Source organism: Propithecus coquereli, unplaced genomic scaffold (genome assembly GCF_000956105.1).
Source record: "Propithecus coquereli isolate 6110/MARCELLA unplaced genomic scaffold, Pcoq_1.0 Scaffold134, whole genome shotgun sequence".
NCBI lineage: Eukaryota > Metazoa > Chordata > Mammalia > Primates > Indriidae > Propithecus > Propithecus coquereli.
This window is the reverse complement of record NW_012137636.1, coordinates 171,214-189,766: the sequence shown is the minus strand read 5'-3', so window position 1 is coordinate 189,766 and position 18,553 is coordinate 171,214. Positions and strand designations below refer to the sequence as shown.

The 18,553-nt window shown below is 39.1% G+C and overlaps 1 protein-coding gene across 1 annotated transcript; it reads right to left on the bottom strand.

Annotated features, from left to right (window-relative positions):
• Positions 1-15,198: 15,198 nt before the first annotated feature.
• Positions 15,199-17,101, bottom strand: LOC105805830 (nucleolar GTP-binding protein 1-like). The gene is given in 2 exon segments (XM_012638783.1): positions 15,199-17,008; positions 17,010-17,101. Coding segments are annotated over 2 exon segments (1,902 nt in total).
• Positions 17,102-18,553: the final 1,452 nt, after the last annotated feature.

The following is an 18,553-nucleotide window of genomic DNA, read 5'->3' as shown; positions in this document are numbered from 1 at the left end:
CCCTCTTGATTTCTCTCTCAGCTAGTTCATTATTGGTGTTTCTAAATACTATTGATTTTCGTATGTTGATTTTGTACCCTATAACTTTACTAAATTTATTACATCTAAGAGTTTTTTGGTGGAGTCCAGGTTTTTCTAGATATAAGATCATGCCATCAGCAAAGAGTAACAATTTGACTTCCTCTTTTCCAATTTGGCTGCCTTTAATTTCTTCCTTTTGCCTGATTTCTCTGGCTAGAACTTCCAGTACTATGTTGAATAGGAGTGGTGAAAGTAGGCATCCTCGTCTTGTTCCAGTTCTTACAAGAAAGGCTTTCAGCTTTTGCTCATTCAGCGTGATGTTAGCTATGGGTTTGTCATATAAAGATTTTATTATTTTGAGGTATGTTCCTTCTATACCCAGTTTGCTGAAATTTTTTATCATAAAGGGATATTGAATTTTATCAAATAATGTTTTTACTGTACCTATCTAGATGATTGTATGGTTTCTGTCCTTCATTCTGTCGACATGATGCATTGCATTTATTGATTTGCATATGTGGAACCACCCTTGCATTCCTGGGATATATGCCACTTGATCATGGGGTATTATCTTTTTGATGTGCTGTTGTTATTTCTCTTGTAATTAATTTCCAGCTTTGTCCTACTGTTGTCTGAGAAGATGTTAACACTTGATATCATTTTGATTTTAAAATTTGTTGAGACTTGTTTTGTGTCCTAACATATAATCTACCCTGGAGAATGTTCCATGAGATGATGAGAAGAATATGTATTCTGTAGCTGTTGGATGAAATTTTCTGTAAATGTTAGGTCCATTTGGTCTAAAGCACATTTTAAATCCAATGTTTGTTCATTCATTTTCTGCCTAGATAATATGTATAATGGTGATAATGGGTTGCTTAAGTCCTCAATTATTATTGTATTGAAGTTTATCTCTCCCTTTAGATCTAATAATGATCTAACGCTGGGTCCTCTCATGTTGGGTGCATATCTGTTTAGAATTTTTATATCCTCTTGCAGAATTGATGCTTTATTATTATATGATGGCATTCTTATTTGATTTTACTGTTTTTGTCTTAAAGTCTATTTTATCTGATATAAGTATAGCTACTCCTGCTTACTTTTGGTATCCATTTGCATGGGATAACTTTTTCAATCCCTTTACTTTCAGTCTATATGTGTCTTTACAGATGTGTTTCTTATAGGCAGCAAGTAGTTTGGTCTTCTTTTTTTAAAATCCCTTCAGCCAATCTATATCTTTTAGGTGGAAAGTTTAATCCATTTACATTTAAGGTTATTATATTGACATGCAAGGGCTTATTCTTGACATTTTATTAATTTATTTCTGATTGTTTTGTACATCTTTTGTTCCTTTTATTATTTATCATTCTGGTTTGGTGGTTTTCTGTAGTAGAAAAATTTGAGTCTTTCCTCTTGCTTATTTGTGTGTTTGCTCTACCAGTGGATTTTATACTTTCATATGTTTTCATGATGTTAGATATTATCCTTACACTTTCAGGTCCAGGACATTCTTAAGCATTTCTTATAGTACTGGCTTTATGGTGATGAATTCCCTCAGGTTTTGCTCGTCTGGGAAAGACTTTATGTCTCCTTCATTTATGAAGGATAACTTTGCAGGGTATAGTATTCTTATCTGGCTTTTTTTTCCCCTTTCAGCTATCTGGACATATCATCCCATTTTCTCCTGGCATGTAAGATTTCTGCTACCAAGAAATCTGCTATTAGTCTGATGGGGGTTCCCTTATAAATGACCAGATGTTTTCTCTTCCTGTTTTTATAATTCCGTCTTTGACTTTTGCCAGTGTAACTATAATGTGCAGTGAAGAAGACCTTTTTGGATTATATTTATTCATGGATTTCTGAGGTTCCTGTATCTGATGTCTAAATGTCTTACTATACTTGGGAAGTTTTCAGCTATTATTTCATCAAATAGGTTTTCTATTCCTTTCATTTTCTCTTTGCCTTCTAGGAGACTAGAAATTCAAATATATGGTCAGTTTATGGTGTCCTATATGTCACATACATTTTGTTCATTCTTTTTTATTCTTTTTTCTTTATTTTTGTTTGACTGGGTTATTTAAAAAAAAAACTTGTCTTCTAGTTCTGAAATTTTCTTCTGCTTAGTCTACATTGTTGAAACTTTTGAATATATTTTTTATTACATTCAATGATTTTCTCAGTTCCAGAATTTCCATTTGGTTCTTTTTTATAATATATACCTCTTTGCAAATTTCTCAATCATATCCTTAATTATTTTTCTCATTTCTTTGTATTTTCCATCTATGTCCTCTTGTATCTCACTGAACTTCTTTAAAATCATTACTTAGAATTCTTTCTTGAGGATTTAATAAATTTCCTTTTCATTGAAATCTGTTGATAGAGAATTATCATGTTCCTTTGGAGCTCTCATATTTCCAAATTCATGTTTCTTTCATCCTTACATTGATAAATACGCATCTGTTGTAAAAATCGTTTCTTCCAAATTTTTGAATTTGCTTATATAGGGAAGGACTTTTCCTTGAAGATGTATTTATGGTATTGATTGGGTAGAGCACATTGGCTGTGATTCTGAGTGTATGCAGTAGTGTAGTCTTTGTATGACTTTCACCTGTACACAGTATCAGTGGTGTCTGTTATTTCCTTAGTGGCTTACAATGTCGTTGCCGGTGGAGGCTCTGGTGAAGTTTTACTGGGGACACAGACACAAGGTGGGCCATTTCTCGGGCCCCAGTGGTGGCAGCAGCAGGCCATGCATGTCTGTTTTGGGCTTCATGGTGGCATACACCGGCACCAGTGTTAGTGGGTCTAGGTAGGCTGATTCTTGGGCCTCCAGGCAGCTTGTTCAGATGCCAGTATTGGTAGAAGTGGGTCAGACAGGTGTGCAGGTGTTCAGACCCTGGTGTGGCATGGATGATGGCAGTAGCAGTGGCAGGACAACTGTTGGCTCCCAAATAGTCCACATTGATGTTGGCAGTGGCTGCAATGGACTGAGCAGGCCCAGTCTCCAAGTCTGCAGTTGATGCGTCCAGGTAGGTTGGTGGCAGCTATACTGGTAGTGGAAGGTCAGATAGGTCCATTCTTAGGCCCCAGGGAGGAGTGCTCAGGTCCCAACTGTGGGGCATGCTCAAGAACTGGGAGGGAGTGGGCAGAGTCAGGACAGGTGGACCTGTCCTCAGGCCCCCTGGTGGTACATGCAGACACTGACTGTGGTAGGCAGAGGATGGGTGATCCCCAGCTCCCTGGCAGAATGCTCATATAAGGGTGGCAATAGCTGCACTGCAGCCCTGCTACTGGGAAGGGCAGAGTGGCTTTTAGTACCAACAGCTGTAGGCAGGCAGCTGGGGGACACATACTTTGGCCCCAGGTGGCAGCTGTAGGCAAGGGAGCCTGTCCTTAGGTACTTGTAAATTTGCAGTAGCTCTGCTGATGGGGGATACAGGGTGGCTGCCAGTGGCTTGTCCTTTGTCTCCAGTGCTGTAGGTAGGGGAGTACATCCTTGGGACACATGAAAATGCACAGTGGCTCCACTGCTGGGGGCAGCAGGGTTGCTGCCAATGGCTCATGCTTCAGTCCTGGAGGCAGCCTGTTGTGGAGGCAGTTGCAGGTAGGGGATGTCAATGGGGCTCCTGGGATGTGGAGATGCAGAGACCATTGGGCCCCAGGGCAGGATGTACTCTGGTCGGGCTGGGCTCTCAAAGTGGCATCATGCTGTAGCTGCCGAGGGTTCAGGGGTGTGTGGAACCCAGTGTGAGCTTCCTCTCTAGGGTAGTGCCTTCAAGCAGTCTCCAGGAAGCTCCATATATTAGTCTCAGATCTCACAAGGGTTGAGGGCCTCTCCTGTGACTAGGAATTCAGTAGTCTGCAATGGGAATGTGGATCTCTGGGGGTCTCTCACTTACCCTTTCCCCACAATGGGGAGCTTCTCTGGGCTCCCAGTTAATCCTGGTCAAGCAGGCTGCCTTCCTTCCCTCTCCTTCCTTGCTTTAGATGTTTCCTGCCACTTCTCTGCTGTATTTCAGAGTTCTCTCTTAGGTGACCTTTTCAAAGTGTGATTACCTACTCACACTTTTGGTTCTTCTTTGTGGAAGAGGATGCCTCTGGTCAGCTATCTTGAAGTCCCTTCTAGATACTTTAGAAAGCTTTTGAGCAACTAAAAGTTTAACTCAGATATAACTTAGTTCTTTACAAAGCAAGTGTTAGCCATTTTCAATTTTGAATATGAAATTTGATTTATTGAACATTGTAATGTGTACCTTGTGCATTATGCATCTTTGGTTCTTCAGCATAAACTTCTAACTTTCTATTTCTACTCTACCAAAGTCAGCCACTTCCCATGAAGAAAACCAGAATAAAATGCCCTGTTTCAAATTCAGAGTCAGGTTACATTTTTGGTTTCAATGATTATGCATAAGAAATACATTTTTGGTGACCAAAGCTCTATAATTTTTAGTGACTAACTATAAGGAAAACATTTACAAAGAAAAGTTTTAGTCAGTGTCTATGTAGCTTATTTGCACTGATAGTCCCCAGAGTCCATTCTGTGTGTATTCTCATTTCATAATGCACTGTTAGTACTATCTACTTCAAACATCTAATTTAGGAGCAGTCCACACACAAGAGGAGTCAGCTCGTGGCCAAAATTGGAATGAAGTCAACCTTCCCAACAGACCTCTCACATAAGCATCTCCACACATGACCTGGGTTTGTCTGTATTTGATAGAAGATAGAAGAGAATGGAAAGAGGAAAGCATAACTAAAACAGAAATAAAAACAAATCAGTGCCCCTGAAAAGGACAGGCTCCTTTCGGTTCTGGTTTTGGCAGTGCACTGGTGAGCAGCTGGGGATATGGTTTGCTTGTTTATGAGTCTTTGGGTCTACAGGGCACAGCTGCCTATACAAACCAGGGAGGAGTTTCATGAGGTCAGGTGAGTACCTGAGCAGCTCTTGCAATAGAGGGGCACTGGTCGCAGTGCTGATAATGATGCCTCACAACAAGTATAGAAGGTAAACAGCAATTCATGTCAAGGAATAGGTCAGAATAGAGCTGATGTATGATCTGGGTAGGTGGGCTTGAAGGAGGGAACCTGTTCCAATGCAGGCAGTGCTATAAATACCTGAGCTGAGGGTGCCAGGGAATCAACTAGTATCAAGCACATGTTGAATTCATTAGTGGCAGGGACTCACAGTGAAGGAAATCCCAGCTAGCTATGGCACTGGAAACTGTAGTCCCTGTAATTTGGTGGGTTATCATTATCCTAGAATTTGCTACTAGCTTAGAGAATGCCAGTTTTGTAACTGGTACACTGGCCAGAGAAAGGAAGTAGTTTATGGCTGAAAGAGGCAGAAGTAGTAACCAGGTTAAAGCACGGGTGAAGGAATTTGAAATTGACATATGGTCCATGGCAGTGCCAGTTATGGATTTGGAAAATCCCCCAGGGTCTCCATAAAGGAGATCTTTTGCTGAGGTGACCATCTGCTGGAATGAAAGGGCTTCAGGTAGACTGGAAATCAATCTAGGAAGGCCCAAAAAGAAGTGCGGTGGAAGCATACTTACAGGGGTTTTGAGGGACCGAAATTGACATCACTACACAGGCTGGGAACAGATCTCCTACTAGTATCCCTATAGCAGCAGTGAGTGAGCCCTACTACCTAGTCAGAATGGTCTGAATACTGCCTGGAGGAAGCCTCTGCTAGGCAGTCTCTGGGGAGTCATAACACGTTCTAGCACGAAAGCCAAAGTGGAGCCCGGTCATTAATGCCAAATGACAGTGGATGCGGAGGTGTTAAAGAAAGATCAGTTTTTGACAATCAAAAAATGATGGTAATCTGCCATGTATGAATTCTCCCTATCACAGTGGTTATACTTCAATGGGGGTAATAGAGCTACCCAGAGATATTTTGGAAATTTTAGAAAGCTTTGTATTTTGGTCACAGTGACTCAGAAACGCTACTGACATTCAGCAAGAGGGGGCAGGCATACAATATTTCCTGCAATCAAATAGTTATGCTACATCCTGCACAACTTCCAAATTGTCTCACTCCATATTTACATAGCTTTTAAAAACATACCTGTATATTCTGAACGTAGAGCCTATCTTCTTTTATAAATAAACAAAACATATTTTTGTACAGTTTTAGCATACATTGACTCTTCCAAGGATAACTGTAAATTGGAGAAGACTGTATTTGGTTTGCTTGGAATGATACCATGATCACATCAACCTAAATTGACAGAGAAAGGCTGTCTAAAAGAAAAGGTGTTTATTTGGGAATAGAGAATTGCAATGGGAATACGATGCCATAGTAAACTATGTGCACATTCAGGGGGTAAAGAAGACAAAAGTTTTTAAAGGAAAAAATAAGGAGGATTACATGATTTTTTTGAAATAATTGTCTTTGGCTACAAAGATGAATAGCAAGGGTGATGCCTATCCAAGGTTAGAAAGGCAGTTGCTGAACAGATGTTCTTGCAGAAGTATTTTTTTGTAAATGGTCCCAATGACCTCCGTGCAAAGTTGTGGTTTTTGTAGAAATCTCTTTGTTATCGGGCATATGAGCATGAGAACTCTCTCTTCATGGCCTTCCCTGGCTCTCTTTGTCAGGATTTTCTTAACATTAGTGACTCAAAATCAATTAGTTTTGATTCTGACAACTTTCACAAGCTGTTCATCGTCTCAGAAAATTACATTATTGACAGCAATACTGCTCAGGATATTGGGATACCTACAGAATTCATCTGTATTGTCAGAATTTGTACTGTCACATTCATAATGATTCTACACATGATTACAAACAATATGGATGCTTCTTAATTATATCTTATGGTATAGTCATATCTGTGTAATTATAAATTAAAATTAATTAAATTTAAAAATATAGTAGGTAAAAAATCAAATGCCAGAAATTAGTTCTGAGATAAGATTACTAAAATAAACTCCTAGCAAAATTGATGAAAAATAAAGAGGAAAAAAATTAAATTACCAATATCAGAAATGAAAAGACATCATTGCTAATGATGCAGGCATCAAGAAGGTATTGAGAAGACATTAATTAGAATACTATGACAATTAATTTGAAAATTTATTTTTAAAAAAGGTCAAATTTCTAGAAAAACTCAAATTACCAAAGTGTCATATGAAGAAAAAGAAGTTATAAAGAGCTCTATATCTATTAAAGATATTGAATTTGAAATGAAAACCTTTCCACAATATGAAATAATATCAGTTTTACTCAGTCTTCCAGAAAAGAGAGAAGAGGGAACACCTCCCAACTTCTTTAATGAGCCAAACATCCCCTTGATCCCATAACCCAGCAAAAACATTTCCTTTTCTAAAAAGGAAAATTAAAGACCAAGCTCTTCATTCAACTTAGGTAAAAATTCTAAACAAAACAATTGCAAGTATAACCCAGCTATATATAAATGGAATAATACATAATGACCAAGAGGGATTTATTATGAGCACATAATGTTGGTTTAACATTTGACAATAATAGTGTAATGTAGTAATTACCAGGAATAAAAAAGGAGAAAAATCATATGATTATCTTAATATATGTAGAAAAATTATTTAGTAAAGTTCAATATTCATTCATGATAATGACTTATAGTACACTAGGAATAGAAAGGTTGTCTTTATCTGATAATGAGCATCTCAAAAAATACAAATATTAACAAAAAATGATCTTATCAAATTTAGAGGTAAAATATTGACAGATTTTTATCATGAGACTGGGAATGAAACATGGGTACTTGTTATCACCACTTACAATATAAGGCAGACATCACAAACCCAAATGTCTACAACTTTCATGCAGGTTACATAAAAATTTGAAGCAGGGTTGGGTATAAGACAATGGAGAGTGGTGGGCCCATGAGATTTGAGAAAGCATCCTGCCAAAAGTCATTCAAATTCAATTATGAAACAAAACCAAGACAAAACAAAACAAAAAAAAGTCACAAGGGCCAGCCAAACAAAATATTTGTAGGCCAGATTTAGTCTGCAGTCTTCAAATTGGTGAACTTGGTTGGGGTTATTTTGGGCCCAGCCTTTGAAGATTCTTTCATATAACCAGCTTATGGGATAGTGAACTTCACCTCTTAAATGAAAACAATAATCAAGTCTATTACTACCTGAAGGAGACCTTGTGTTTTAATAGATAAAATTTGTTTTATTTGGAAGAGAAAGCTGAAAAGGCAAGATAGTCAGAAAGAATAAATAATATCAGGTATATATGAAAAGGGAAGCTTAGACTGTGAGCCATCAGAAATAGTGATATAATAGCACAACCATTTGTTTATGAATTATTCTATGAAATTTCAGGGAACTTCTGCCTGAATTTGTCATATGATATGAGTGAATGTGAAAGAAAGGGGGATAAAAAATGCATAAGCAAGTTGGTTTGGTTTCATTTTGTCAAATGTTATCCAAAGTCTTGTTATTAGAAGTGTTTTGCATGTAACAGCCACTGGTGAAGTCTCTGAATTTAATAGTCTTCCCTTCTGATATCTGCTATCTAAGATACCCACAATCAACAGAAATGGTCCTCAGTGCCCTAGACTGGTGTCACTGGTTTGCTCCTGAGCTCAGAGTGCAAAACACAGGGAAGCAGAAAAAAAGCAGGACATTTTTCTCAGGAAGAGCCGCCTCTTGGATGATCCATTTTGCACATGTATTGAGTACTAGCTTGGACTAGAACTGCTTCCTTCTATTTTGCAAGTAGAGATTCATGGAATCTTTGGTGCAGTGACTTTCTGAATCTAAACTGAAATTGGATTTTGTTTTCCCTTGAAAACCTTCTCTTATTTTTGTAAAGATGATGCTTCCTGGAATGAAGTGACGATCCTAAGCAGATGGCCCAAACTCCAAACCCCTTTCGGTTCCTTTGCCACATAGTGTAGGTTTCCCAGGTCAGCCAGGTAGTTAAGACCAATAGCTTACCCAGAGTCTTCAAAGGAATCTGGTCCCTGAAACGAGACTTGTGTCACTGCAGCCTGAGAGAGCTGCTCACCTGCTCAGTGGCCATCCCGGACTGTCCGCCACATGCCCACCTCCAAGCCTGGCACCTGGATGTGCCTGTTTTCAGAAACGTCAGGGTTTGGGGGAGTCCTTGACTTTGTCTGTATTTATTATGACAATTGTATGTTTTAGAATATGATGTGGCTTGAAATCCTCTAGTTGTCTGCTGGCTTTCTTGCCCTGAAGATGACTCAGCACACTGGCAGCCACCAAGAGCATAGGCACGAACAAAGGAGAAGACTGAAATGTTATTTTCTACAAATTCCAACTTACCTTTGGACTTAATCCTCATAAAGCACCTCCAATTGTCTCAAATTCATTAAGTTGCCTTTTTCTTTTTGCTGAAAAACAATGATAGCAGAATAAAAAATATTTTCTTTTATTATAAGTTGTTTCAAGAATATAGAATTATCACAGTGCCTGGCAGCATCATTTGGGTTAGAGCTTCTGACACATAAGCTAGTTTAAAGGAGTTTATAACACTGTTTTAATTACTAAGTTTGAGGAAATCTTACATAGGGGTCAGAGTTCAGATGCACATTCAATTTACTGAAACATGACTCAAGGGGGGCAGGCGTCCTGGTTTTATTTGCTGTAAACTGTGTCATTTTAATCAGACCCCATTTCTTAAAATGTGACTTCAAATATAGTTTTGATTAACATGCAATATCAAACTTTTGTTGACGAAATTTAAATTTATTCCATGGGGGTAAGGCTAAGCTTATATTAGGGAAAGAAGAAATGGATCTGAAGTTGGGGAAATTAGATTCCTTACTCTGGAATCTTGTAGATGGAGACCCTAATTTACTTGTTAATTAATATACCCTATGCCTAAATAGCTACAGTGTAACTTGCAAGCACTCAGTAAATTGCTGTTGAATGTTTTAGTGGTGGGAAAGTTTACTTTTGGAATTAAAATATCTCATCAAAAATACTTTTGGGGGTAGAGGTGGCCAGAACTATGAGCCAAATAATTATGGGCTACATCTTTGAACTTCATATAAATTAAGTACTTTATAAAATAGGAAAATGACAACTTGAAAAAGGCACTGGTTTAAATCACAAAATTTGTTTGGGAAAAAACATGGTACACCACACGTTCCAGTGACCTCTATTCACCTGGAACTGTGAAGACCTAAAAGGAGGCAGATGTCTGTAGTGAAGAAAACCCAAGTGTCTTCCAAGAGCAAGGGAGGTATACTGGCAAGACTGGTGAACGTTAGAGGCACAGCAAATACTTTCCAAGTGATAGATGTTTGTTTATTGCAGCTCCATTTAGTGAATAACTGTTTTGCAGTGGAAAAAAAAATGTTTATCAGCACAGCATCATTTCAGGGAAAACTCCTTCCACATTTTTTCTCTATGTGATTCCGGTGGGTCTCACCTTACCCCCTTTCACACATCTGAAAAACTAGAGTCAGTCCGAAGAGTTTTACTTTTGCTAATCATAAAAGGTATGCATTCTTTTCTCTGGAGTTGTGAAGGTGGGAGAATGAAGACTTGAGTCACTCGAGTCCATCTTTATCACTATGTGGGAAGGATCTTTTAGAGAATGAAGATAATGAAATTCAGAGATGAGAGATGAATACAGATTGGTTTCTGCTCATATTGTGAGAGTAGCTGCATCCAGCTATACCTAAGGCCATTTTCACATTTTTCACTTAGTGAAAAACATTTTAAAATCCATTTAAAATCCTGGCATATTTCTCTCCATTGCTTTTCCAGCCTGGGCAATACAGTGAGATCCTGCCTTTACAAAAAATAAAAAATTAGCCAGGTGTGGTGGCACATGCCAGTCGTCCTAGCTACTTGGGAGGCTGAAGCAAGAGGATCTCTTGAGCTCTGCAGTTTCAGGCTGCAGAGAGCTATGACCGTGCCACTGTACTCCAGCCTGGGCTACACTGTGGGACCCTGTCGCAAAAAAATAAATAAATAAATAAATAATTAAATGTGGAACAGCTCAGAATTTATGAGAGCTTTGTCCAGCTCTTTTTCAGAAGGCAGAAAAGTTGGTTCTAACAATAAAAAGACTAACTTGCATGTAAAACCAGAGTTATTCTGAATTAAAAGCTATAACATAGGATTCATTTTCCCTTGTAGTCAGTCCCTGAAATTTTAGCCCCTCCTACACGGAGAGTTTAGTTAGGAGGAATGAAAGCTCCCCTCACATTTTCCTGTATCCACAACTCTGGCACTTACTCTCTAACCGAAAAGTCACCAACTGCTGGTGGTAGCAGGGACTTGAGAGAGCCTCAGATTTTCTTTATTCCTCAGTGTTATCATCCCACATTCCCAGAGGTGGCACTTGTTCTTGTGACAATGGACAACAGCCTTTCCTTCCTTTGCTGTTTCAACTTCCTCAGGCAATATGATCATCCTTACAACCGTGGCTGGTTTGTACCCGTAGCACTTGGCTCCTAGACTTGGGAGACAGTGAGGATCTATCTGTTCCTTGTAGTACATTGTCCTGCTTTATTTGTCCCCAAAGCCCTACCAGTGGAAGTTCAGGGGTTAGTGTACAAATCAACTGATAGGACTTCCCTGTAAAAAGTGACCTCAAAGATCCAGCAGCCTTCTGCCACAGACTAGTGTGTCTAGACCCAGCATCCTCTGGTCCCCTTTTCTCCTTGAGAATCTTGGCATTGCCTGGCCTCCCAATCTAGACAAAGAAACAGATTTCAGATGGGTTACAGATCTAAGTTTCCAGAAAAAAGCAGCAAACTTTAATGGCAGCAAGGTGGCCACATTGAGCAGAAGTATGTGTAGCATATCCCAACACAGCTGAGTTTGCTCCCCAGAACTCCTAATAAGGACACTGCCCGTGCAAGGTAGAGTCCAGCCAGATCTGAGCTGCTTTATTTTCCAGGGCCAGCTGTTTCCACATGCACCAGATGAATTCTGATTTCTTTGGCCCATTTCCAGTATACATTGATCTATTTGCCTGTTCACATCCCATGACCACATTGTCTTAATTGCTGTAGCTTTATAGTAAGTTTTGGTGTCTGATATAATAAATCTTTTCATCTTGTATTTCTTCTTTAAGAAAGTCTTCGCTATCTTAAATCCTTTGCATCTCCTTATAAACTTTAAAATCAGCTTGTCAAATTAAAAAAAACACTATAAGAGTTTAGATTGCATCATTTCATTTCATGGAGAAATGATATAAGATTGAGCGTTCCAATCCAGTTATATTTTGTAACACACAATCTAGGTTTAAGGTTTTTTAAAATTTCTCTTAATGTTTGTGGTTTTCTATACAGAGGTCTAGCACAACTTGTTAGATTTATTCCTAGGTATATCACACTGTGATGCTATTATAACAGCATTTGTTAAATGTCATTTCCTAACAGTTTCCAACATAGAGAAATTAACTGACTTTTAAATATTGATTCTGTACACAGCAATCTTTCAGAAGACTCTTTTTAATTCTTACGATTTATCTGTGGGTTATTTTAGTGTTTTATATATAATCATAATAGCTGCATAGAGAGGTTTACTTTTGTTTCTTTATTTCCAAACTTTATGCCTTTCGTGTTTTTTTTTCTTCTACATTGTTTAAAATTTATCCAGGATATTATGAGGGTACAAACATTTTGGTTACATGTAATACGTTTGCCCCGCCCAAGCCAGGACTACAAGTCTGTCCCTCCCCCATACAGTGAATTCCACTTCCATTAGTTGTGGGTTTACCCCCCTCACACACACCCCCGACCGACACCCAATGAGTATTACTACCATGTGAACACCTTAGTGTTGATCAATTAGTACCAGTTTGGTGGCGAGTACATGTGGTGCATGTTTTTCCCTCCTTGTGATACCTCACTTCGAAGGACGGGTTTAATCTTTATCCAGGATAATATAAGAGGTTCTTTATGCCTTTTGTGTCTTTTTTGTAGCCTTACTGTATTGACTATTTGACTATGAACTTGAGCAAAATGTTGCATAGAAAGGATAACATCCTTGCCAATTTTGAAGGGAATAATTGCATTTTTATCACTAAGTATGACATTTGCTGAAGTTTTGGGGTTTTTTTGTATATATTCTTTATCATACTATTGAGAATTCATTCTAACTTAGCTTTCTAAGAGTACTTATTTTATTTAATCATGAATGTTGAATTTCATCATGTACAATTTCTTCATCTGTCAAGATTATTATGATTTTGTTATTCAATCCATTAATGTGGTACGTAATTAAGAGCCAGATACCACACAGGTGCTAGGGTTAAAAAAAAAAGTTCTGTGAAGGGCAGGAACTCAGTTTTGTCAAGAAGACGTCACATTGTTTATACTAATAGCAGTTACATATAAGTATATTTAAATCAGAGATATATAGGGTATGAGGTGTTGTAAATACAAAAGAGCTACATATAGATGTTGAGAGGAAGAGGTACAAAAAGGAAAAGCAATGGCATTTTAAAATCTTTTATGGGAGTCACAGCATTACTGCAACTTGTTAAGCACTTAGTACGTGCATTATTGACTTATCCTCAAAACAACCCTGTTATTTGCACTTATAAGAGAGGAAGCTGAAACTCATAGTGGTTAAATTACATGCCCAATGTTCCACAGCTAATAAGGGCTCATGATGAAATTCCAACTGACTCCAAACTCAAACTCTTAAATTTCATTTGGAGGAGGCAATAAAACCTAGTGGGTTAGGATTTGTACAGGGTTTACTTTTGATAAACAATGTTTTTTGCAGTAATATTCTTATGGGGGAAATAATAGACAAGTAGAAATTATATTTGAACTATGTCACAGAGATTATTCATGTGTAGATTTATAAAGTCTGAAATTCTTTTATTCTGGACACTGTCACATAAGTTTCTGTAAATGAAAGAACTTAATTGTGTGCTTTGGGAACTGTGGGTAGAGCAAAAGTTTGAATGCTTGTCTGTCTTTTGGTAAAATGAATTCTTCAATTCCCCTCATTCCTTCCTACATGAAAACTCTGAACGTTCTCATAATATTTCCTAAAACAGTGCCTGTTCCTGTTGACATTGTTAACTACTCCAACATTTTGATGATGCTCTGTGACAACATCAAATTCCTCTATTTTTCTTATATATTTCCGTTTTTTCTGACTTCTTCATGGGCTGCTCCATCTATCTCTTAAAAGATGATGTTCACATTCACTTTCTGGAAATCTTGTATCTTGGGTTCTCACATCCTATCTACCTAGTCGTTCAAGTTAGAAAATAAAACTGATAAGTTTTACTATTTCACCATATATTTAGAAAAATCAGTGGTATTATCAGTATTATTTTTATATTCATCGTTACATAGAATTCCAATACTGCAGAAAATACAGAGATGAAAATAACAAAGAGAAAAAAGTTCGAAAGCATGATAACAATATTATACATACATTTAGGAATAATTAAATATGATTTCAAATCATTAAAATATGTAAGGAAATAAACAGTAAACAGAAAAATGGTTAATTCTGAGAAGGAAGAAAAAAATTAGGATCAATGAGGTGAGTACAGGGTTCTAAAATTCAGACAGAAAAATTTATATTAAGAAAATTGGATATGTACCTTTCTACTTTTTCTACATTTTTGAAATATTTCATAATTTGAAGAGGAAAAAATAGAAGTCAGAATGAGTTCTAGTGTTTTGATAGTGATGGCATTGGTGAATCCATTACTTTAGCCTGATCTTTTCATTTTAGGGTTCTGTTTGTTTTTTTTTTTTTTTAAAGATGAGAAAATAATTTAATAGAGTATTTTAAGCGTGGGGTTGACACACTCACAAACCCGCCCCCTCCCAAGCCTGCAGCCTTCTGCCACATCCACAGTGGAGATGTTTTCTTCACAAAAAGGACTATTCGTGTGTGACGAACCAAAGTTCCCTCTTTGGAGAAAACTGAGGTTCTTCTCCATCAAAAACAACAGTCATTCATCCCAATAAATCATTCCAATTCTGCAAATCTGAAGCAATCAATACTCCATGGAATGCAGAACCACCGTCTACTAAAGTACCTGTAATATTACGCAGTGACCAAAACTTCCCACGTCTATAGGGTTAACCAGTTTTCAGCAAAGCAACAAGTGCTTCAGTTACATTGTTTTCCAGCTCATAAGTTACAGCTCCAACTTATGAAACACCAGACCAAACCATGACATGACGCTCCGCTGCGAGTGCTGGCGGGACGCTACCTCCTGTCCTTTTTCCCAGCTTTCCTCTTCCGGGAGAGCAAGTGCTTGGGCTTCATGTCAAACACGTGCCTGTCTGCCTCCCCCTTCCGCCCCAGGCGATTCATCTTCCTCTGCGCTTTCTTCATCATCGTCTTGGCCTTCTTCACCATCTTGACATCGCGAAGACCAGAAACGTCACGTGGGGTTCGAGAGCAGCTCCGACTCCGGGCCACAGAAGAGGGTGGAACAGAGTCTTCCCGCTTTCTCTTTCGGGTGACGCTCCAAGACCTTCTTGCCTGGACTGCGTAGTGAGCGTCGTCCTTGCCGTCCATGTCAACGCCAAGAGTGCGCATCTCGTTCTCCAGGACTGTCCACTGAACCTTCTTAGCAGTTCGAGGCATCCTGGGTCCTTGTGTATTTTTTTCTTTGGATTCCAGAATTTTCAACTTCTTTTTTTCTCTGATTTGCTTTGCCAGCTGTCGTATTTCCACCATCTCCTCATCCTCACTCTCAGACTCGCTGTCGTACTCTCCAGCAGCCGTTCTTAGCTCTTCCTCTTTTTCTAACTCTTCCAATTTCTTCATGATGGCTGGATCGATATAATCAGCTACATTATGGCCTTCCCAAATCTCCGGTATCTTATCGTACTTTTCAGAAGAATCCATTAAATCCCAGTACTTTTGAAGATCCAAAATATAATCATCTCCCATTTCCAGCTCCAGATCTCGTTCCCGTTTCTTCTTGGGCTCCCCAACTTCCATTCTCTTCCTGCAAGCCACCACTCCTTCTGGGATGAACGGAGGCCTCTCCTTGTCGGCCCTCTTGCTGGGGACGGCTAAGTGCAGTCTGTTCAGCACCTCGTTCACCTTGTTGCCCTTCATTTTGGTTTCCACTCGATGAGCCAAAAGCCTGTCGCAAGCCTCTGTTTTCACTTTACTGACACCTTCCTCAGTCAGGGTGCTGGTCTCTATCACAGGGAAGCCTTCAGCCTGCAAATCTATAAATATTTTCTGATCATCTTCAGAAAGTTCAGCTATTCTCTTCACATCACATTTGTTTGCTACAATTATACGAGGCTTGTTGACGAAGAAAGGTCTGATGTTCTGGAAGAGTTCCAGCTGCTCTTTCAGCCCATGCCCACACTTCTCGGACAGATCCATCACGTACAGGACCGCAGCGCGGAGATGGGCCAGGGCCGTGATGGCCTGCATCTCGATGGTGTTCCGATCCTCCAAAGGGTGATCCAAAATCCCCGGAGTATCGACAACCTGCCAGCGCAGATACTTGTAATCCATGTGCCCAACAAACAGGGACTTGGTCGTGAACGCGTAGGGCTGGACATCCACGTCTGCTCTTGTCACCTTGTTGATGAAGCTGGACTTCCCAACGTTTGGGTACCCACACAAAAGCAGAGTCCTCGTATTTGGATCAATGGTTGGCAAACGGGATAAATGCTGACGCACTTGTTCCAGGTACTCCAGGCTCTGCTTCTGTCTCTTGATCACGGTGCACATGCGCCCCAGGGCAGCCCGCTTCAGCTGCTTGCAGTGGTAGAGGGAGTCGCCATACTTCATAAGCCGCACGTAGTCTTTAGCGACATTGTCCACTAGATTTTTGGCAATATTTATTTGTCCCAGAGCCAACTTGTAATGATCCTTGTCATAGAGAATATTCATCAAATCGGCATAAAATGGGTGGATGTCGTCCAATTTGGGGAAATCTGTTAGAATTTGAGATAGTCTGTCATGGTAATTCTGTTGAGTAAATTTGACTTTTCTCATGTAAAAATGTCTAATTCGATGAATTTGGTAATGTTTATGAATAACTTGGAGTCTTTCGTTGAGTCTTCGATAACGTCAAGTCAATAAAGTCCTTGGCGGACGGCACCACCGTAATCTTCTTGAAGTTGTAGTGCGCCATGCTTGCTGCAGTTGCACGAGGGCTCTCTCTGTTTCTTTATAAGATTCTTTTTCATTCTAATGTTCTGAGAATGTTTTTATGATGTTTATGTTTCACTACTTCCCTTGTACATCCTAATTTATGATATATGAAACTTTAAAAGGTTTGCTTAAGAAAGATATTCAAATTAGTTCTTTTATAAGGGGAGTGCAAACACATTGTCACTTCAGTGTTTATTGCATTGAAGCTAGTCCCTTCACTTGAATCTGGATTCTTCTGTTAACTGAGTAAATGAACTCATGGTCAGTGTCTTGAATTAGCATCACTGGACTAAGTATAGGACGTGTTATACTATGCACAGATGGGGTCAAGAACCAAATGAAGTATCGTTAGAATTTTTCCCACTTCTCTTGGAAAAGTGTATTTCCATTCAACTCATCAGAGATCAGGGTTTCCCATATGTAGTACACTTAATCCCAAAGTAAAATTTCTTGAAAATGTTTCCAAAATGATTTAGCAAATCATGACTGCTACATTTCTAAATGGCCCTTGGAGTGGCGGTGGGGAAAGAGAGTGTGGAGGCTTCAGGGCTTTACCTGACTGAGGCCTCCAGCCATATCCCAGGGCAGTTAGAGCAATGAGGTAGGGAAGAACTTTCCCTCTCACATTGACCTAAACCAGAATCACCTACAATGATCAAGTCTCTGAAAGTGAAAGATTACATAATTAAGCTAGGCTTTGAAGCGCTCTCACTGGCCCCAGATCTGAGGAACTGAAGAACTTTTGACTGGATCAGTCTCTTAGAGTAAGAGCCAATGTCAGGGCACCCTGATTAGGTTAGTCAGAGTTTGCTTTCCACAGGGACATGAAGAATGAACAGGTAAGACTCTTAATTACCCATGTGAAATGAATTATTGAGGACACTTGGGTTGATAAATGTGAGAGTGAGGGAACAGAGAGAAGCTATGGCTTGAGAGCTGGAAGAAGTGATTTCATGCCTTCTCCCCACATTCACCCTTCAGCACAGGTTGGAGGGGCCACATGTGTTGACTTCCAGTTCCGATTGTTCATTATTTAAGCAGGAACAAATCCTTTTAAAGTCTTCATTTATTCCTTGCCCTCCCTTTCATCTCATCCTCCACTCCTTAAATTCTCTAAATCCTAAAATATTAAATCTATCAAAAGCTTGGAGTGCCATAGCAGTAGATCTTGGAGATCTGAAGGCAGCAGAAACTGTCTTAATTCCTTTGAGTTGGAGTTAGAAATAAGGAAGGGCAAAAGGCGTGTCTTCAGGGACAATGAGGTACAGGCCAAAATGCTCAGGTATCTTATAATGGCTCCATGGGCCCAGGACTAGAGTAGAGTATGCTGATTAGATTATGCTGACCTAATGAGCAAATGCTGCAAAAACTGAATTTTTGTATTTTGGATTTGACTGGAATTAATATAGTGTCTGTCCCCAGCAGCTATCTC